Source organism: Mastigoproctus giganteus, chromosome 7, assembly GCF_048544385.1.
Source record: "Mastigoproctus giganteus isolate SK-2022 chromosome 7, ASM4854438v1, whole genome shotgun sequence".
NCBI lineage: Eukaryota > Metazoa > Arthropoda > Arachnida > Uropygi > Thelyphonidae > Mastigoproctus > Mastigoproctus giganteus.
This window is the reverse complement of record NC_143581.1, coordinates 38,392,384-38,411,696: the sequence shown is the minus strand read 5'-3', so window position 1 is coordinate 38,411,696 and position 19,313 is coordinate 38,392,384. Positions and strand designations below refer to the sequence as shown.

The 19,313-nt window shown below is 36.8% G+C and overlaps 1 protein-coding gene across 1 annotated transcript in view; it reads left to right on the top strand.

Moving 5' to 3' along the window:
• The first annotated feature begins 260 nt into the window (after positions 1-260).
• Positions 261-19,313, top strand: part of dre4 (SPT16 homolog, facilitates chromatin remodeling subunit dre4) — a 292,696-nt gene continuing 273,643 nt past the window's right edge. The window contains exons 1-2 of the mRNA XM_090377621.1: positions 261-586; positions 6,661-6,762. Coding sequence (XP_090233747.1) covers positions 518-586; positions 6,661-6,762 — 171 coding nt within the window. The 5' untranslated portion in view covers positions 261-517. The remainder of the gene's footprint in view (positions 587-6,660; positions 6,763-19,313) is intronic.

The window sequence follows — 19,313 nt, the reverse complement described above, 5'->3', positions numbered from 1 at the left end:
TAATGGCGTGATGTTATTTTAAAGGAATTCTGATAATTCATATATATTTCATATTGGATGAATTTCCGATATTACACTAATGTTACAAAGAATTTTTAAAAAAAATTGGGCTGCAGAGGATGACAATAAAGAAGTTGAGAATAATACAGAACTATATTTCAAGAGATTGATAAATGTTTATGGCACATTTGACACACTGTGGTATAAATGTCATTGTATTATGTTTTTGAAATTATTCTACACAATCCGGTTTAGGTTCTGATAGTTGGGTTGTGGCACTGTAATTTGTTAGTGGCTATGGAAGAAATATATGTCACCGGGGCCTTTTATTTCGCAATTTTTATGTTCAGTTATTTCATTCCTTAAGATTTTAATTGTATTATTTCTAAAGTTTTCGGCATATAATACCCCTTTCGCTCCGTATTAAAATTAATCTTACGGGCGTCTTTGATTTCGAATCCCGCCATTTTTGTATACTAAGCTGTGCTCCGCCATTTGCAAGCTTATACATGACGTTATGGCGAATTTAAACGTTGATAAAGATGCTTTTTATAGGCGAATGAGAAGACTTTATTCAGCATGGAGGGTAAATATTTGCTTTAGATCTAGCAGTAATGTATAAATGAATCTCCATGTGGTGTAAATAGCGAGTTTAAAATTTTACATTATTTATTTTTTAAAGATAAATTGACAAAAAAAAAAGCAATGTTCCTCGTGTTACTTGAACTACCAGTGATAATCTCATATAATGAATGCATTTTAAAATATATATTATACTTGGTTTTCGCTGTCAGCACGATTACGTGTTTTGTATCTTTTTTTTAGTATTGTCACCTTTTAATTAATTAGGGTACTCTATCAGGACATAATAACGTGTACTGTCATCATTTCACAAGTTTTGGAACGAGGGACTTGTAACAACGAAGTGCATGTGAACCTTAGGTTATGCAAGCGATTCTGCCACCATTATTTTATGAATGTAATTGCAAAAAGAAAACAAAACGAGAATTATATTCTGCAACTGACAATTAGAAAAGGAAAAAAAAAAAAATCTGCACCAAAGTGATAACTTGGTGCAGGAATTATGTAGCCATGAGTGATATAATAAATTTGTGTGTGTGTGTGGGTATGCACACACATGCAACACGAGTCCAGTAAAGGTGTGAGGTTTTTTTTTTTTTTTTGTTGATTAGAGCACATTTTCGTCGAACAAATTGCAGTTAAACAAGCAGAAATATATAGAAACAACCATTAAGATTTAAGTTAAAAATAAATTTATTCAGCATTATTATTTCCTAAATAATTTAGCGTGTATTCATACTTTTGACTCTTTTACTGTGGAATGGCTATACGGGAACTGCATTTGATAAAGTAAAATTAGCTTATTTTTTTTTTGTCTCCCCACTTATAAAATCTTGATTTTTCACACTAATACAGAAATACTTGGCCATCTTTTAGTGTGTACTAAGCACTAGTACCAGGAGTCCTGCTATATTTGCCTTCAATTCTTAAAAAAAAAAAAAAAAAAAAAAAAAAAGTGGTAATTTATTGATTATTGGACACTGAACATTTTTATTTTTTCAGTTTGTTGCTGAGTCAGTTCAATCATGCAGCTAGTTGTAATTTATTATTAGTTTCCTATTTTGCATATGCAGACTGGAACTTGTCCACAAAAATAAGTGGTATTTGACAGATGCCATTTTTTTTCAAATTTGGATATAAAATTATATCTTACGTACTTTTCCCCACCAAGTTTCTCTGAATGATAAAGTGATACTTTTCTGATTTACTAGAGCAGCAGTATCAAATTTAGGAGGCTCGTACTGCACCATTGGTTCATGGGCATGTGGGCCACATTCCTTTACAGACAAGTACAGTAGTGTAGCATACTGACTGAAATATATATTAAATATTTTCACATATTTACCATCACAAGAAATATGTGATCTCATGGCCAGTGACATTTCTGAAGGTTCATAAATTTATGAATTTTATTTACCATTATTTTCATATAGGTTTAACATGGTTAACTTATAAAATTTGACATGATTATGACACCATTTTGGCACAAAGTTACTAAGAGGCCATCCGCTTAAAAAAAAAAACAAAAAAAAAACAGGAAATCAAACTAAGGAAAGTTAATATAGCAGTGGGTGTTTTTTGAGGTACATGGTGCTGTAAAGAATTTTTATGACTAAACTTTTATAATTAATGATGGAGATTGAAACAATATCATAATGGAGGAATACAAAATTTCACACTAATACAATTGTAATAAAATTTTAAATTTACAAGTTTTACTGTTTTTGGTGTATAAACTATATCAAGCATGGCAGCTAGAAGATATAAAAACGATATTAATAATTTTAGGTTTACTTTATGGATAATGCTGTCACTTCTAAAGTGAGCTGAAGCCTCTTGCTGCATCAGGAAGGAATGAAGCTTCCCTAAGACAAATGTTTATTGTCAAATTAAGCAATGATGCTGCTGCCCTTCTTGTTGAGGCTCTATCATAAACTTGGAGCAGCTTGTTTATATAACTAGTTGTACTCAATAGCTGGACTATTGCTAGGAGTGATATTAGCTCTTAGGGGAGGGTTTTGAATATTGGCTGCTATTGACTCTATCCCTGTTCCTATTAACTTAAAGGTGCTGTCTTGGATATGAAGCCTCCACAAAACTCAACACTGATTGTATGCAGTGTTGAGTATTTTTGGGTTGATTAAAGTGTGATTTTTCTTTAATTACATGAAATTTAGCATTACTTTGTGTTAAGATTGCCTATTCTGATCTTATCTCAATGTTTTACTTGTGAATTTCAACTAGCAAAGAGATTGTCCCACATAAAACTGCACAGAAAACTTCATATATGACTGCACAATTACCTCCAGGACTCTTTCATTGTCCACTACTCATGAGTGTAACACTACACAGTTGGTATATTTCTCTAGAGTTACTGCTACCCATATCCAGTCTTTTCGTTTGTCAATGTTAAACTTCAGTTGCCACTTTTCAGCCCATCTGCCCAACTTTTCTAGATCCTGTTGCAGTAGCACACTTTCATTAACAACCCAACCTTTGTATCACCGGCAAACTTTGACATTAAGCCTGATATACCTTCATCAATATCATTGATAAATATCCAAAACAACAACGGGCCTGATACCAAACCGTGAGGACACCACTAATAACATTAGTCCATGTATAGCAGTGTCTGTTTATTACCACTCTCTGCTGTCTCCCACTCAACCATCCCTTTATCCCTTGTAGCAATTTTCCCTTAATGCCATACTACTGCTATTTGCACAGCAGTCTTCCATCTGCAACAGTATCAAAGTATATGATATCAAAATTATTTTTTTGCGTCCAGTTCCTTTGTGACTACATCATAGTATCCCATCATGTTGGTCAGACAAGATGTCCCCTTAACAAACCCATGCTGTGTCTGAATTATTATGGCAGTTTTGTCTAGATGATTATTATTTTTCCCATAACAGAAGTTAAACTAACAGATCTGTAATTACTTGTATCACCCATTGATCCTCCTTTGTGAATTGGAGATACATTTTCACATAGCCAGTGATGCTTTCATAATTATGGCTAAGGGTTTGCTTACTTCCTTTGCCGCCTCCTTTAATATAACAGGATAGATCTCATCCAACCCAGGTGCCTTTCTTATGTTTAACTTCAACAATTTCTCCTCCACTTTACTCTCAGTTATTACAAAATCATTTAACTCCCTTTTAGAGTTTGATAAACTTCTGGCCTTCCCCTCCCTGAATAACTCCTTGTGCAAATGTAGATGCAAAATACTCATTGAGTTTATCAGCTATCAGAGCAAGGTCATCTGTAATGAAACCATCGATATCAATTGGACCAATCTCATTCATCCCCTTCATTTTATAGTTTATATAAGTAAAGTCTGCTGTTTTTCTTATGCATCATTCACCAAAGATGTCTCATAATCAGCCTTCACTTGCCTAACCTCCTTTGTGACTTGATTACAGACTACCCTAAAACTAACATAGACGTCTGTGTCGCCTGATAATTTATATGCATCCCATGCATTTTTCTTCTCTGCCACAAGTCTCATTCATTAGTTCAGCTGAAATCCATTTATGCCTAAACCTAGAACAGTATTTCTTAGTTGGTATGAAAAGCCTAGTAGCTTTCAAGATTAATTCCTTGAATGCTTCTCATTTATAATTTCCTGTTGGTAACATCATCAGTTGGTCCCACTGTATAGAATATAAAAAATCTCTGAGACCACTGTAGTCGCCTTTACGAAAGCAAAAACCCCTGATGGTAGTTAATCTTTAAGTAAATTCCACACCAGTACACTGTGTTCACTGTCACCTAGTGGTTCCTAATTTATCTGTAAATTCTTAATGCATGAATAATCACTTCTGATAATCAGATCAAGAGTATTACTCTCTCTTATTGCCTCTCAAACATGCTGCTGTAGAAAACAATCATCCAATAAATCTACAAAAGCCTTGCTAGTGTGTGAGTGACCAACCCACAAGTTCCAGTCAATATCTGTGACGTTAAAATACCTCATTATAAGACATTCTGATTTACTGGCCCATTTTATTTCTCTGTGTAATTGTTCATTGTACTCATCAGGGTCATTAGGCCTATAACAAACTACTACCCTCATTTTTGCTTTCCCAGTGCTTATGTCATACCAAACTGACTCAACATTGCACTGTCCATCTATGTCAACCGGATGCACTTCCTTAGATTTTCTGTTTCTTAACTGACAGCATAACCTCTCCTTCCTTCCAAATTATCCCCTTGTATAAGGTGATGGTCAGGCCACACCTTGAATACTGTGTACAGGTCTGGAAGCCTCATTTTAGGAAGGATAGTTTTTGAGTAAAATTAGTTGCTGGAATGAGTACAGAGAAGGGACACAAGATTGGTGAGTGGAACAAAGGGTTGCTGTTACCAAGAAAAGCTTAAGTTCTGCAAATTGCAGCTTCTGGAAGCTATATCCTGTGAGGTGATCTTATTTTGGTGTATAAGGCCTTGAATGGATTGAGCAGGCTCAATGCTGATGGAATTCTTCCTCTTGCTCTGATTACAAACATGGGGCATAAACTGAAGAAGACAGTTGTTGAATAGATGTGCAGAAATTTGCCTTTAGCTAGCAGGTTGTTGATTGTTGGAACAAACTTGCATCTGTCGTGGAAGTTGAAAGTTTAAATAAATTCAAGGAAGAAGTGGACAAAGTTTTGGAGTGAATGGATGGGCGAAATGGGAAGTTTTTTTTTTTTTTATTTTGGCTGATGCTGTATAAGCTTGCTTTCTTGCATTATATGCCTCTGCTAATGCTAATAAAACTTACTGCAGTTAACAGTTCAGTATGTAGGTTGAATCTCTTGATAATTTTGAGGCAGGGGAGGTCAGTTGGTTTAAAGATATGTTTTAAATTCTTGCTGCCTGTATAGTAACATTAATGTGCATTATTGTGAATCTGTTAATGTTGTCCCTTATTTCTGGAAGTTACCGGAACATTTGGCTGTTGTGAGGAATCACTGCCTGAAGTGGGTCTAAAACTTATTAATAGTTGTTGATAATTTTAAAAAGTTGGGAAGATATTTTTACAGATGAGTACTGGCTGAGGGAATGTACTTTTTATTAGCTATTGGTATTACTTATTAAATGATTATGTTTAGACCAAAATCTCATTTCTTGTGAATGCAGATTCAAAATATTTATTCAGCTTATCAGCAGTAATATATTCTAAGTCATTGTTATTATTTTGATGTCAAGTGAACAATATCATTTGCTCCTTTTCTTCTATATTCACATAAGCAAAGATTTCTTTGCACTCTTAGCCAAAGGCTTTCATGATTTAGTCTGGCATTCTCAACCTAGCGAATAACTTTATTACAGTGTAATTTTTCATTATGTGAGATTACAGAGTGCCTTGACAATTCATCATCCTATACATCTTGCCTCTCTGATTTACCCTTGTTAGCCGGAGATAAAAGGATAGTCTGTGGAGTGCCTTCATCTTTCCAAGAATGGAGATGTTTAAGGCAGCTCCTTTGAGGGCAAGATCATTAACACTTTGTTTAAGATTGTGAGACTTGGATGATTTGATGCTGAGCAGGTAGACGAGATAAAAATGTTGCAGAAATTTTATAAGTTCCACAATTTTTTGAATAAATTTTGATGGAGAAAAAGAATAGTACTTTCTGGGCAAAATTATGTTAACAATACAAATACACATCTACTGTGTATGTTCACATTGGTAACATAATACCATAAAAACATTAGCTAACATAACAGTTAATTATAATGTGGACATATAGATGTGTTTACAGGCCGATTTGCATGTTTTGTAGACTGAAAAACCTGGGATAACCCTCAGGAGTGGGGTTTTGCCTACTACTACTACTACTACCTAAGATCAGTTAACTACAGGCTCAATGATGGGGACTAGAAAATTCTTCCAGTTGCAAATAGGAATTAAACTCAGACACCTCCAGATGAGTGACAAATGGTGAAACTTCTATACTGTTACAGAGGACAGTACTTTTATGCCATTTCAATAAAAACAAAATGAACATGTTATTTTATGTATAATCCAGATTTTATTTATTATTATTTTTGTTTTTGCATCAGTACTTAGTATATTATTTTCCATAGAATGCAGCCAGTGACAGCAATGGCTTAGGAAAAATGGATGCTTTGGTGTCAGCAGTAGGAATTGATGAAGAAATTGTATACAGCAAATCTACAGCTATTCAGGTATCACTAAGATGATAATTTTATTTTAATTACCTTAAATTTATTCTTATTATACCAAAAGTAATAATTTTCATTGGCTGGAATGCTCTTAGAACTCTGCAAGTTGATTTGACTTGACTCTGTACAATGCCCAGATGTTTGTACATTAATCTAGTCAGTAGCAAAACTACAAATTCTGGCCCTGATTACAAGATTCACAAAAGGGCCCCTGTGCTCAAACAACTATGCCAAGCAAATTGTCTGGGCTCTTAACCCCCCCCCCATTCCCTCTGATGGCAGTAGACCTGGTGGTATAGTAGTTTTGACATTAGCTAATATATTACAAGAATAGTGGGATTAATCCTACTGTTATAATAGAAGTAGGTATTACTTGATTAGCTATGCTCGTCTTTTTGCTTAGTGCGGCGATGGCAAACCTTTTAAGCTGAAAAATTTAGCAATTTTTGGATGCCATGGGGGGGGGGGGAAACTTGAGTAAAATTAGTAAGTGATCTTTATGATTATTGAAAAGGGTTGTTATTAAAAAGATAACAATACTTAAGTTTCCATTGAGAACTTTGTTGCTGTATAATTCTGCACACAATTGCACTTATATTTTTGCTGCCAGATGTGGCTGACAGACAATAAAAACAATGAAAAAAAAAAAACAAAAAACTTATTTATAATGTAAACTATATTGGTGGCTGTGTGCCTGTATATTTTTCTATACTGCCACTTGTGGCATACCCACCAATAGTTTCCCATCCGTGGTTTAGGAGTTCTAAATTAAGACAGCAATATGTTTTTTTGGACATTTGATAGCCAACATTGAAACATATATGCATTTTAATTTGGGTTTAAATTTATGGAAGTTGTGAAAAAAGTAGGTACAAATTAAATTAAGGTTTAATTTGAATCTAGCTCTGTTTTTATTTAGTACATATTAGAATGGCTAAATGATGCAGGTTTTTTCCTGCACATCCAAAAAAAAGAAATCCTCACTCACTCATACTTTACCCATTGCCAGAAAGTGACCATTCAGTTCTGTTGCTCCAGATTTTATATTTATGCTCTGCGGTTTTTGTTACTCTGACCAATGAAAATATATCTCCCTTGTTCATTTTACTGATCAAGGCCCTACTGCACCTCAGTCGGCACCTCCGTAGCCAGGTGGGAAGGAGCAGCAGTGTGTAGCACACGCTTCTTGATTAGACCGGGGTTCGAGCCTGTCGCCACCAAATATGGAGGATGCGGAAAGATCAGGGAATGACCACCGCATATCCCGGAGCAATATGGCCTTAGTTGCTAATGCTCCTAAAAAACAAATAACAACAGCACCTCAGTCAAGGTCTCCCTGAAATGTCTGTTTGTTAACCTTTGCAGTCTGTATCTTCTATGCTGCTCCTTATAGAACAGTTAGTACTCCTCACCTTTCTTTGGTCCCTAAAAGTTGTCTTTTTTTAGACAGTCTCCAGACCTGAATGTAATATTCCAAATGCTCTCTCACTATTATCCTTTACAGAGAAATAATGAAATCTTTTTCCCTACTTGAAACAGTCTGATAAATAATGAAAGGACACTCCCATCCTAGTCGCCTCTTTATGGTTGATAGTAAACTTCATGGTTTTTTGTTTGTATCATAACCTCTAAGCCTTTTTTGTGATTTATTCTGTTTTTGTTCTTTGACAGCACCCCCTTAGTTTGCAAGTTACTCCTGGGTTTCTGTTCCTCAGGTGCAAGACCTTACATTTAGTAGCATTAAACTATAATTTCCATATCCCATGCCAAATTTGTAGCTGGTCCAAGTTATTTGAAGCAGTATCATCTGGGGATCTGGGGCTGGCCATTAATTAGCCTTCCAACCTTCAAGACATTAAGAGATTTTGATGACTTTCCCTGTGCTCCATCATCAGTGTCATTAATGAAGATTAGAAAGCACTTAGTTCCCCAGGGATTCCACTTGCTATGTCGGTTCACTCTAAAGAATGCTTAATTATCATTATCTTTTGTCTTCTATTCTTCACGCAGCTTGTGATACAACTAAGGATCTTCCCTGCAGTCATAGCTTGTTCCAGTTTATATAATAACCTCTCTTGGAGAATAGTATCAAAAGCTTTACTGAAGTTTAGGTACATAATGTCAAAGTTATTTCTTACATCTACCTTGCCTCCCTCTTACATCTTTCTTACTGCCATCCATCTATCTAACCAGTGTAGGAAAGTCATTCTACATGAGATTGATTGATATATTTAATTGTCACTTAAATGACAGATTTGCTTTAGCGCATATATATATATATATCTCTGTCAAAATCATTTCTTACTGAACAGTTAGACTAATGTAACAAGCATAAGTAATTGATAGTGAATGAGAGAGAAGTGCCACTGCACAAATGGAAAAAGAAATGGAATAAAGATAAAGTAGAAATTGTATAAAAGATTGTTAAAATGTAATAGCATTTATGTTGAAACTATATTAATTAGTTTAATAATAAGTGTGAGTTGATATTTAATACTAGTAAAGTTTTTGTTCAAAATGTTAATTCATCTCTTATGCATATTAATTAGAGCAATCAAATGTTAGGAAATTTTACAAATGCTTGTTACAAAAGAATTCAAAGATGTTAGTTTTAAAACTGTACATGATATAATTTACATGTTAAGCATTTAAATACAGATGTGTAGTTTTATAGAAGCAAAGTTTTTATTTTATATAAACAAATGTAAAAAGAATTCTTCATTGATACACAAAAAGATACATTTGGGAAAATTAAGATTACATGAGAAATTCTTGTTTTGGATGAGCTAAAATCTGTAGTGAAAATGGTGGAATTCCATTGAATTTGATCTATTAATACTGAAAGTTCTTACTTTGATAACAACATTACACAAGTATAAAAGGATGTATACATCCATTCTTGGGCTTTATCAACTTTCAGTAGCTTTTCTAATAGATGCTTCTTAGAGGTCCTTATATCCCTTATTTTACAGCATGCTGATTACTCTTCACTATATCTTCCTAGTTCAAAATACTTTCAGTCATAATGCTCATGCAATATACATACAGTAAGACCCCCGTATCCACAGGGGATATGTTCCAAGACCTACTGTGGATATAAGCGAACACCTGATGACCTCATATATAACAAGAGTTTCTTGAACGTACATACGTATAATAAAGTTTAATTAATAAATTAAACATACAATAATACATTACCAACATTAAATATGGTAATAATAAAGTACAGCAGACTCTCGAATTACCAGGTGAAACCGGGCTAACCTGGATTAACTGGGACACCAAATTCAAGACTCCAAATTTAAAAAAAAAAACAAATCAACCAGAAATCATAAAATTCAAATAATAACTAGAATAGGTATAAACAGATATTTTGCAAGTCGTAAATAAGCGACAAGAACTGGCGTTATAAGTCGTCATTGGGAGATTAGTGTACCTATTACACTGGTGTACAAAATTTAAGGACCAGTCAGATTTTCACCTGTAGCTTCTCATAGGAGTGGCCTGGATATGGGAAAAGCATACCAAAGGAACCTTGTGAGGTACAGAAATGAAGGAAACAACACCGACACAACAACAGAAACAAAATGGTACAGAGGGGCTTTATTCAAAAATGACAACATAGCACTGGCTGCCATGATACAGATGCATCACTGCCAAAAGATGGAACAAAGGGAAGAGGTGGTCCTCAGTAGGAGATATGGCCACCTCTAATGTCAATGCAGGCTTTGCACTGCCTGTCTATACTTAGAACAATGTTGTTGATAAGTTTTTGCGGTAACATCATCCATTCCTCTGTCAGCGCCATCTTCAGCTGGTGAACATTTTCTGGTGGGTGTGGATACGCCGCTAGGCATCTCCCCACAGAGTCCCATATGTCTTCGATGGGATTTAGATCAGTGGAACGGGCAGGCCAATCCATATAAACGATGTCCTCACTTTCCAAAAGCATGTCACAGCTGCAGTGCAATGGGGTGTGGCGTTATCATCCATAAACACGAACTCGGGGCCAATGGCACCTTGGAGCAGATGCACATGGGGAAGGATTATCTCAGTGCAGTAGCATGCACCGGTTACAGTACCGCCTTCCAGTATCTGGAGTTGTGTATGTCCATCCAAGGCCCCAGGTGCCAAGCGATTTTGTGATCAAGTGTCTTTGCCAGTGAATTGCGCTCTCTTGAATAAGTAAAATCGTCTTCTTTATTTACAGCGTTACACTAACAATCAATTAAATAAGCTTCAGTAAAGAAATCACTTTACTTGAACAGGAGGAAAAGTAACCTTCTTTCTTTTTTTCCCCTTTTTTCTTTGCATATTACTACTAACCCACTACCGCTTGGTTACAAAGGTGGCACTGCTCCTGCCTCCACGTGGTGGGGCCGGTAACCTGGAGGGGAAAAGGTCTCCCTTCCAGGGCGAAATGGAGCAAGAAGTCCATAAAACCCAGAAAAACACTGGGTACACAGAAGAAACTCTGACAAGGCAAGATACTAACAAGAAGGAGTCTGGTTCTGTCGCAGCAAAACGTCAAAAGACTGACGTAGGCAGAATCCGAACCCCAACCTTTTTGATTATACATTCAACTCAAGAACAACCAGTTGGAAAACTCTCCCCTTTCCTAGTGCAAAAATGCCTAGAAAGCTTAATAGGTACTCCCAAGACAGTTTGTCGATTAAGATCTGGAGACCTATTGGTTGAAGTTGTCACTGCCAGACAATCTGAACTACAAAAATTACAATCCTTTGGTGGAATTTCGGTCAGCGTTTCACCGCATGTTTCCTTGAACACGTCAAGAGGTGTCATCACTGAGTGAGACCTCATCAATTTGTCAGATGAAGAACTCAAACAAGAATTACGAGAAGAAGGAATCATCAATGTAAGGCGAATTCTCACGAAGAAGGATAATGTACTAGTTCCTACCCGGAATATAATCCTTACTTTTGATAATCCTAAACCACCAACATTGATCAAAGCCGGTTACCTTAACTGCCGAGTTAAACCATACATACCAAATCCATTACGCTGCTATAAGTGCCAGAAATTTGGGCACTCACACGGTCTGCAGAGGAGCAGCTGCCTGTGCCACATGTGGATCCACTGAACATTCTACAAGTGACTGCGCTAACACAACTCCAAACTGCATTAACTGTAAAGAAGCCCATCCGGCGTATTCGAAGGAGTGTCCATTTTGGAAACGCGAAAAACAGATACAGCGATACAAAACTGAACATAATGTAACCTACCAAGAAGCTAAAAAATCTTTACCAGTTCTAAATACTAACAAGCCAAGTTATGCCCAAATAACCAAAAATCACGTATCAATTGATACCCAAACAGAGGTAACTATACCACCAACAAAGTCACTAGCTGAATGGGCAAAGTCAATATTGTCCCCAGTGCCAATACCCCAAACAAAAAGCAAACAAAGCAAAGCAATAAATACACTGATCACAATACAACCAGATGCCACTCAACAGCAAAATACTACAGTGTCTACCACTCCCGACTCAAACCAAACAGACTACATGGATTCAGAAGATAATTCAAACCAAGATGGACAGGTTTTAGAACTGTTTACTGAAGAGGAGATGGATACAGCGAAACCTTATTTCCCAAAGAAGGGAAAAGGTAAACTTGAGCGATCTAAACCTTCTGCACCTCGAAAACAAATTGAGGGCTCCACTAAACCAAAATAATGCTTACTTTCTTACAATGGAACTGCAGAGGCTATCGCAGTAATTTGGCTGACATCCGAGATCTCCTTTCGCAGTATGATCCTGTTGCCTTCTGTCTACAAGAAACCAATCTAACACCAAATACAATTGTTTCCCTTCAGAAATACATAATGCATCGGCAAGATCGTGTTGCCCACAATCTGAACAACGTTGCACATGGAGGAGTAGCGCTGATCGTCAACTCCCAGATACCCTCAAAAGCAATCCCACTAAAGACAAATCTTGAAGCAGTTGCTGCACGAATCAATGTCAACTTTGATTTAACCATAGTCTCATTATACTTACCACCTAACCAAAACATAAGCTATGCTGAATTAGAAGAACTAGTGATCCAGCTTCCCAAACCCTACTGTATCCTAGGAGACCTGAATAGTCACCATCTGCTATGGGGAAACCATAACCTGGACAAGCGTGGAAAAACTATCGAAAAATTACTTGATCAACACAATCTGATAACTCTCAATAATGGAGCGCACACTTATACGCATCTTCCTACAGGATCTACCTCAGCTATTGATGTCTCTTTATGCTCAGCAACCATATACCCTCTGTTCAGATGGACTATTCATAGCAACCCACTGGGCAGTGATCATTACCCTGTGATATGCCACATTGATACAAGCGTTCCCCATATTTTTTACCGAATTCCAAAATGGATATTCTCCAAAGCTGAATGGGATACGTACAAGCAGCTGGCTACACTAGAAGAAAAACAAGTCCAACAAACACCCATAAACTTGGCAGTAGAACATATATCTAACAAAATACTGCAAGCAGCGGACAAAGCAATTCCGAAACGATCCACTAAAATATCGGCCCGCTCTAAAGTGTGGTGGAATAATGAATGTAGTGCCACAAAAAAAGAGAAGAACAGAGCATGGAACATCTTCAGAAAGTTTCCAACAACAGAAAACCTCATCTGCTTTAAAAAGGCAAGGGCAAAAGCAAAACGAGTTAGACAGACCAGCAAAAGGGAAGCATGGAGGCGTTTCGCTTCCACAATTACAAAAACGACAAAAACCCAAACAATTTGGGCCAAAATACAGCGTATGTATGCAAAACATCCAAGTGTCAACTGTCCCATTCTGAATGTAAATAGCTCTGATATTACAAAGCCAGAGGAGATTGCAAACGCTCTAGGTAGATCTTTCATGGAAATATCAGCTGTGACATCATACTCGCCACAATTCCAGACACTCAAAGCACAAGCTGAAAAACACTCAATTAATTTTGAATCAACATCCAGTGCTGCATATAATCTCCCTTTTACAATGTCAGAATTACATCATGCTCTAGCCTCCACTAAACTCAGTGCAGCAGGGCCAGATGGAATACATTACATAATGATAGCAAAACTTACTGAACCCGCACCCAAAACACTTTTATTGCTCTACAACAGAATATTCAAAGAAAACACTTTTCCTGACAAATGGCGGCATGCTTATGTTTTGGCATTTCCAAAACCTGGAAAAGATTCTTCAAATCCGCAGCATTATCGACCTATTGCACTCACCAGCTGCATATGCAAGGTAATGGAAAAAATGATCAACGCTCGGTTATCCTGGTTTCTAGCTCGAAATAACCTTATGAATCCAGTGCAGTGTGGCTTTCGTGAAGGTAGATCCACTCTTGACCTTTTGATTAAGACAGAAATAAACATCCGTGACGCCTTCGTACGCAAAGAACATCTTGCGATGGTCCTATTTGACATTGAAAAAGCGTTTGACACTGCCTGGAGATATGGTATAATGCGAAATCTATACGATCTGGGACTACGCGGACACCTACCACAGTTTATAAGAAACTTCCTTCAACACCGCTCATTCCAAGTTCGATTTCACAACCACTTATCTTCAAAGTTCATACAGGAAGAAGGAGTGCCACAAGGATCAGTACTAAGTGCTACCCTCTTTAATATAAAAATGAATTCAATAACACAGGACCTGCCACAAACAATCTCCACTACCCTGTATGCCGATGACTTTAGTATCGCCTGCCATTTGCCTAATATGCGAATGGTAGAGAGACAGCTGCAATGTACAATTAACAAAATAGCAAAATGGGCCCAAAGCAATGGGTTTCGCCTCTCAACCCAAAAGACTGTCGGTATACACTTTTGCAGGAAGCGTAATCTACATCCACACCCAGAACTTCGACTAGAAAATCAAATCATACCAGTTGTCCCTAGTGTCCGCTTTCTTGGTGTGATACTTGACCAAAAACTCACCTTCCTGGAACATATAAAAACACTCAGGATTACCTGTCTAAAAAAGCTAAATATTTTACGAGTTCTATCAGGCACAACATGGGGAGCTGACCGATATACACTATTACAGTTGTACCATGCGCTAATACATTCATGTCTAGACTATGGTTCTGTAGTTTATAGCTCTGCTAGACAAAGCGCTTTACGCTGGCTTGATCCTGTGCACCACAGTGCTCTTCGTCTTGCACTGGGGGCATACCGTACATCACCTGTCCACAGCCTATATGCTGAAGCACATGAAACCTCCCTTCAGCTACGCAGACAAATGCTTTTACTACACTATGCAGCAAAACTCAAAGGGCATCCAAACCATCCCACTTGGAACGGACTTTTCTCTCCTAAATGGGTAAACCTATACCAAGCGTATCCATCAATAAATCCACCAACCGGGATATGTCTTTGCGCATTGCAGGCCGATTGGCAAATTGACTTTAGTAAGATACAGCCCACTGCCTCTCATACAGTCCCACCTTGGACATGTTATATACCACCGTGTGACTTTTCATTGACAGCCTGGGGAAAACACACCTTATCCCAACAGAACATACTGCAAATGTATGCCGCATTGAGAACCCAGCACGGCCAGTACACACCAATTTACACAGACGGGTCTAAAACAGACAATCATGTTGGTGCAGCAGCGGTATTTCCTAACATACTTTGTCCAAAAAACTTCCCATTGAATGTAGCAGCTATACTGCAGAACTCTGTGCACTCCACATGGCCTTAAACTACACACTCTCAAGAACTAAACTGCACAGTGTTATTTATACTGACTCCATTAGTGCTATCCAAGCCATACAACGCAATACAAAAAATGATAACCCCTTACTTAGACAGATCTGGAACACTCTGACTAAATTAAACCAGAATAAACAACAAGTTCTGTTATGTTGGATTCCTGGTCACGCTGGAATTCCTGGAAATGAACAGGCCGACCTAGCTGCCAAAACTGCTACCGATCCTATAGACCAATCCTTCACTACACCTGCATCTGACTATAAGTACATTATAAATAAACGATGCCTTGAAAAGTGGTAACATATCTGGCAGAATCAGGTCAACAATAAGCTACTTGGCATAAAAAAGGTCTTAAACCATGGAGATCTAGTATACGTGAAAACCGACATGAAGAAGTTGTACTAGCCCGATTAAGGATAGGCCACATGCACCTAACACATCTTTATTTGCTTGCAGCCACTGACCCGCCATCGTGTGCAAACTGTAACACCCAGCTCACTGTCCATCATCTACTTATTGATTGTCCCAAGTACAGTAGTGAGCGACAAGCTATGTTTATCTCATTTCCCACGACGAACACCTCTCTCAGCATTTCTGACCTACTAGCAGACACACCACATGTGACCAAATTATTTGATTTCCTCAAACAGATAAAACTATACAACATGATATAATTTTGAATATCATCTATACAGATAGAACTATGTATCTTAATATCACCATAGCTAGGCGCATTATGGCCTTTGCTGTTCTTGCGCCGTAAAGCCCTGAAACAAACAAACATCCATCCAAGATAATGCCTCCCCAGACAAGAACACCTTGACCGCCATATCAATCCCTTTCGGTAATGTTTGCGGGGTGATAACCGTGTGCCAACCTCTCGCCAGATTAGCTGACACCCGGAATCACTGCTGAGATTAAATCTACTCATCAGTAAAGAGTACCTTAAGTAAAGATTTTGTGGTTGTAACCTTTAGAAATTGTGTTGGTCCTTAAGTTTTGCACACCAATGTATCTTGCAACCCAGTATGTCTTCACACCTATTGCTCAAAACAAAAAAAAAAAAAAAAAGAGAGACCAAACGTTTAGTTTGATCTAGTGCACAGCGACGGAACACAACATGTTCTTTCGCACTGCAAAAGGAGGACAAATTTTGTTTTGTTATGTTAGGGATGTCAGAATTTTTTTTTTAATATTGACTATTTTTTATTTATTTGTTTATTTTTGTTTAGAAATTGCGAAAATGATGGGCAAAAGCAAGAATTGTGCTTTCATTTAAACAAAAACTTGAAATTATTCAAAAGTTTGAAAGTGGTGCATCTGTTAAATCTCTAAAGAACCGTTATAATGTTGGGGATCATACGCAACATTGTAAAAAGTAAAGGGAAGCTATTAGATTTAAAATTGGCATCGTATTGGACACGCGAGTAATACGTGTTAAGATTTTTCGGTTTTTTTCCATGGTTGACCACAGATAACGAATCAGTGGATACAGGGACACAACTGTATTCAGTTTTTCTTCTCTGCCCCTTCATCTGGGTTATCCACGAATGCACTGCTCTTCCATGTAATGGGGAGGGGCCTATCTGATTTACTTTCTCATGTCCAGTAATGTTTTATAATGGAATTCTTTGTTAACTGAAATGGCAGTTAGTTTTGGGAGTAAAGTTTGTATAAAGGTGATCATGCTGAAAGTTAAAGTTTTACTTGAAGGAAGATTTGTTTCCTGTGTAATAAAGTTTTGTGAAAAGTAGTTGAAAATGAAAACCTGAAGATTCTTCTTTTCAACAAAAGCAGCTGAACAAACTGCTGCAATGACTGGATTTCCAACGCTAAACATACATCAAAGAAATGAATAGTTCAAGTGAGATGCAATCTGTGACTTGCTTTTTGTACTCTTAACAGAGCAAGCTGCTATACAGTGAGTTTCCCAGGTATCACACAACTTGAAACAAATGATATCATGAAAAAACTAATCTGTTATTTATTTGGTGTCGTAAATCTGCCATTTAATTGGTGTCTGCAGCACCAATTAAATGGCAGATTTCTGTTTATTCATTATCACCATTTATTTATCTCATTTTATGAATAAATGGCAGTGTGGCCAAGGCCATGTCATTTATTTTAAGTGATACCATGGCCAGGAGGTGGTTCTATTTTGATTGTTAAGACCAGTGCAATATTCATTGCAGGAATTATTTAAATAACATTAAGTGTCAATGAAGTTATTAAATTTTGATATTCAGTCCATTCCGGTTATTTGACACGCATCGGGACTAGTGCATTTTGGCCCGATTAAGCGGCTGTCCCAGTTATCCGAAGTTTCACGTAAACAGTTAAAAATACAATGTACCCCCCCCCTTTACAATTGGTTCACTGTACAATCAAATCACGTTACGATGAACTCAACATAGTAAAGTACCGTTCACTATATGATTTGCAGTAATCACTGGTCATTGTGATCACGTTTGCGAATTGAATTTTAATTCTATTAAACAGCGATTCTAATTAGCAAAAATAGGAGGAATATTATCCATGTGCTATAAAAGCAAAGATATATTAAGCACAAATTTACCCTTTATTACCTTACCAATTAAAAAATTAAATGATACGTGAAAATCAGAAGAATATATGTGATAATTGGAATAATTAATACGTACTGTAATATGTACATTCGAACTAGTTGACATTTCTGTTCACTGACATTTGTGGGCGGGGAGAGTGTTAAAATTTAAAACAGTAAAAAGATAAGCAACCAATAACAAAGAACACGGCACACACAAATTGCAAGTAACACAATACGTGCAAGTGAGAACGGAGTAACAAGTTACAAAGCTTTAAAAATAGGAATGAAGAGAAGATCTGAAAATTAATTTTTTTATATGATTGAAGATTTCATGGAAGTGTAAACACATTTCATCATAATAACCCACAGAATTCCAGCTGTTGGTATTATCGCAAATTCAGTAAGATCGAGTTTACTGTCCGTTTATGATAGATTTCACTAACAGAAAAGCCCAATAAACAAGTAAGTGCTAATTGTTTTTATTGTTTTATGGTTGTGACCTCCAGAATTTCGACCGAACCACGTAGTACCGTCGGAGACAATCGTAGGGTAATCTCCAGTGCTGTGGTCTCCTGCCCCGATTAAATGGCATGCTGTCCCAATTAAGCGAAGTAAACCCAGGCCATTTTCTCGATTGGTTTGTTTTTTAAGATTTGCCCCAAATAAACGGCTGCCCCGATTAACCGGTGGCCCAAATAACCGGAATCCACTGTATTTTAATTTTTAATGGTAAGTTGAAATCATTTTTAGAGTAAAAATGCAAGTGTGGTAAATCCTCAGTTTTGTGGACTAATAGGGGGAGTGTCTGTTATTGTCAAATGCCATTAAATACAAAGATTTTCCAAAACCATTTATACCCCACATGATTGAATATTTAAACATTTATTCTATATATATATATGTATGTATTAGAAACACTGAAATATAGTTACACAATTAAATAAATACAATCTTTTATTTACCTTGACTTATTGATTGATATATAATTAGAAGATAATTTGTTGTGACTAGTATAAATATGCCTGGAAAAACTTTGAGTCAACTAAGGAGTTGAAGTTGAGACACTGGTAAATCTCAAGAGTCTAACTCCTTAAGCTCAGCCTTGCTTTTTAGGCACCTTAGCATATATGCATGAAGCACCTGTTGTCTTCACCTTGTCTGTCCTTCTGTCCAGTTGTATGTAATAACCAAGCTCCTAGTGGATGGATTTGCATGAAATTTTATATTTGAGTCTTTCAAAAAGATT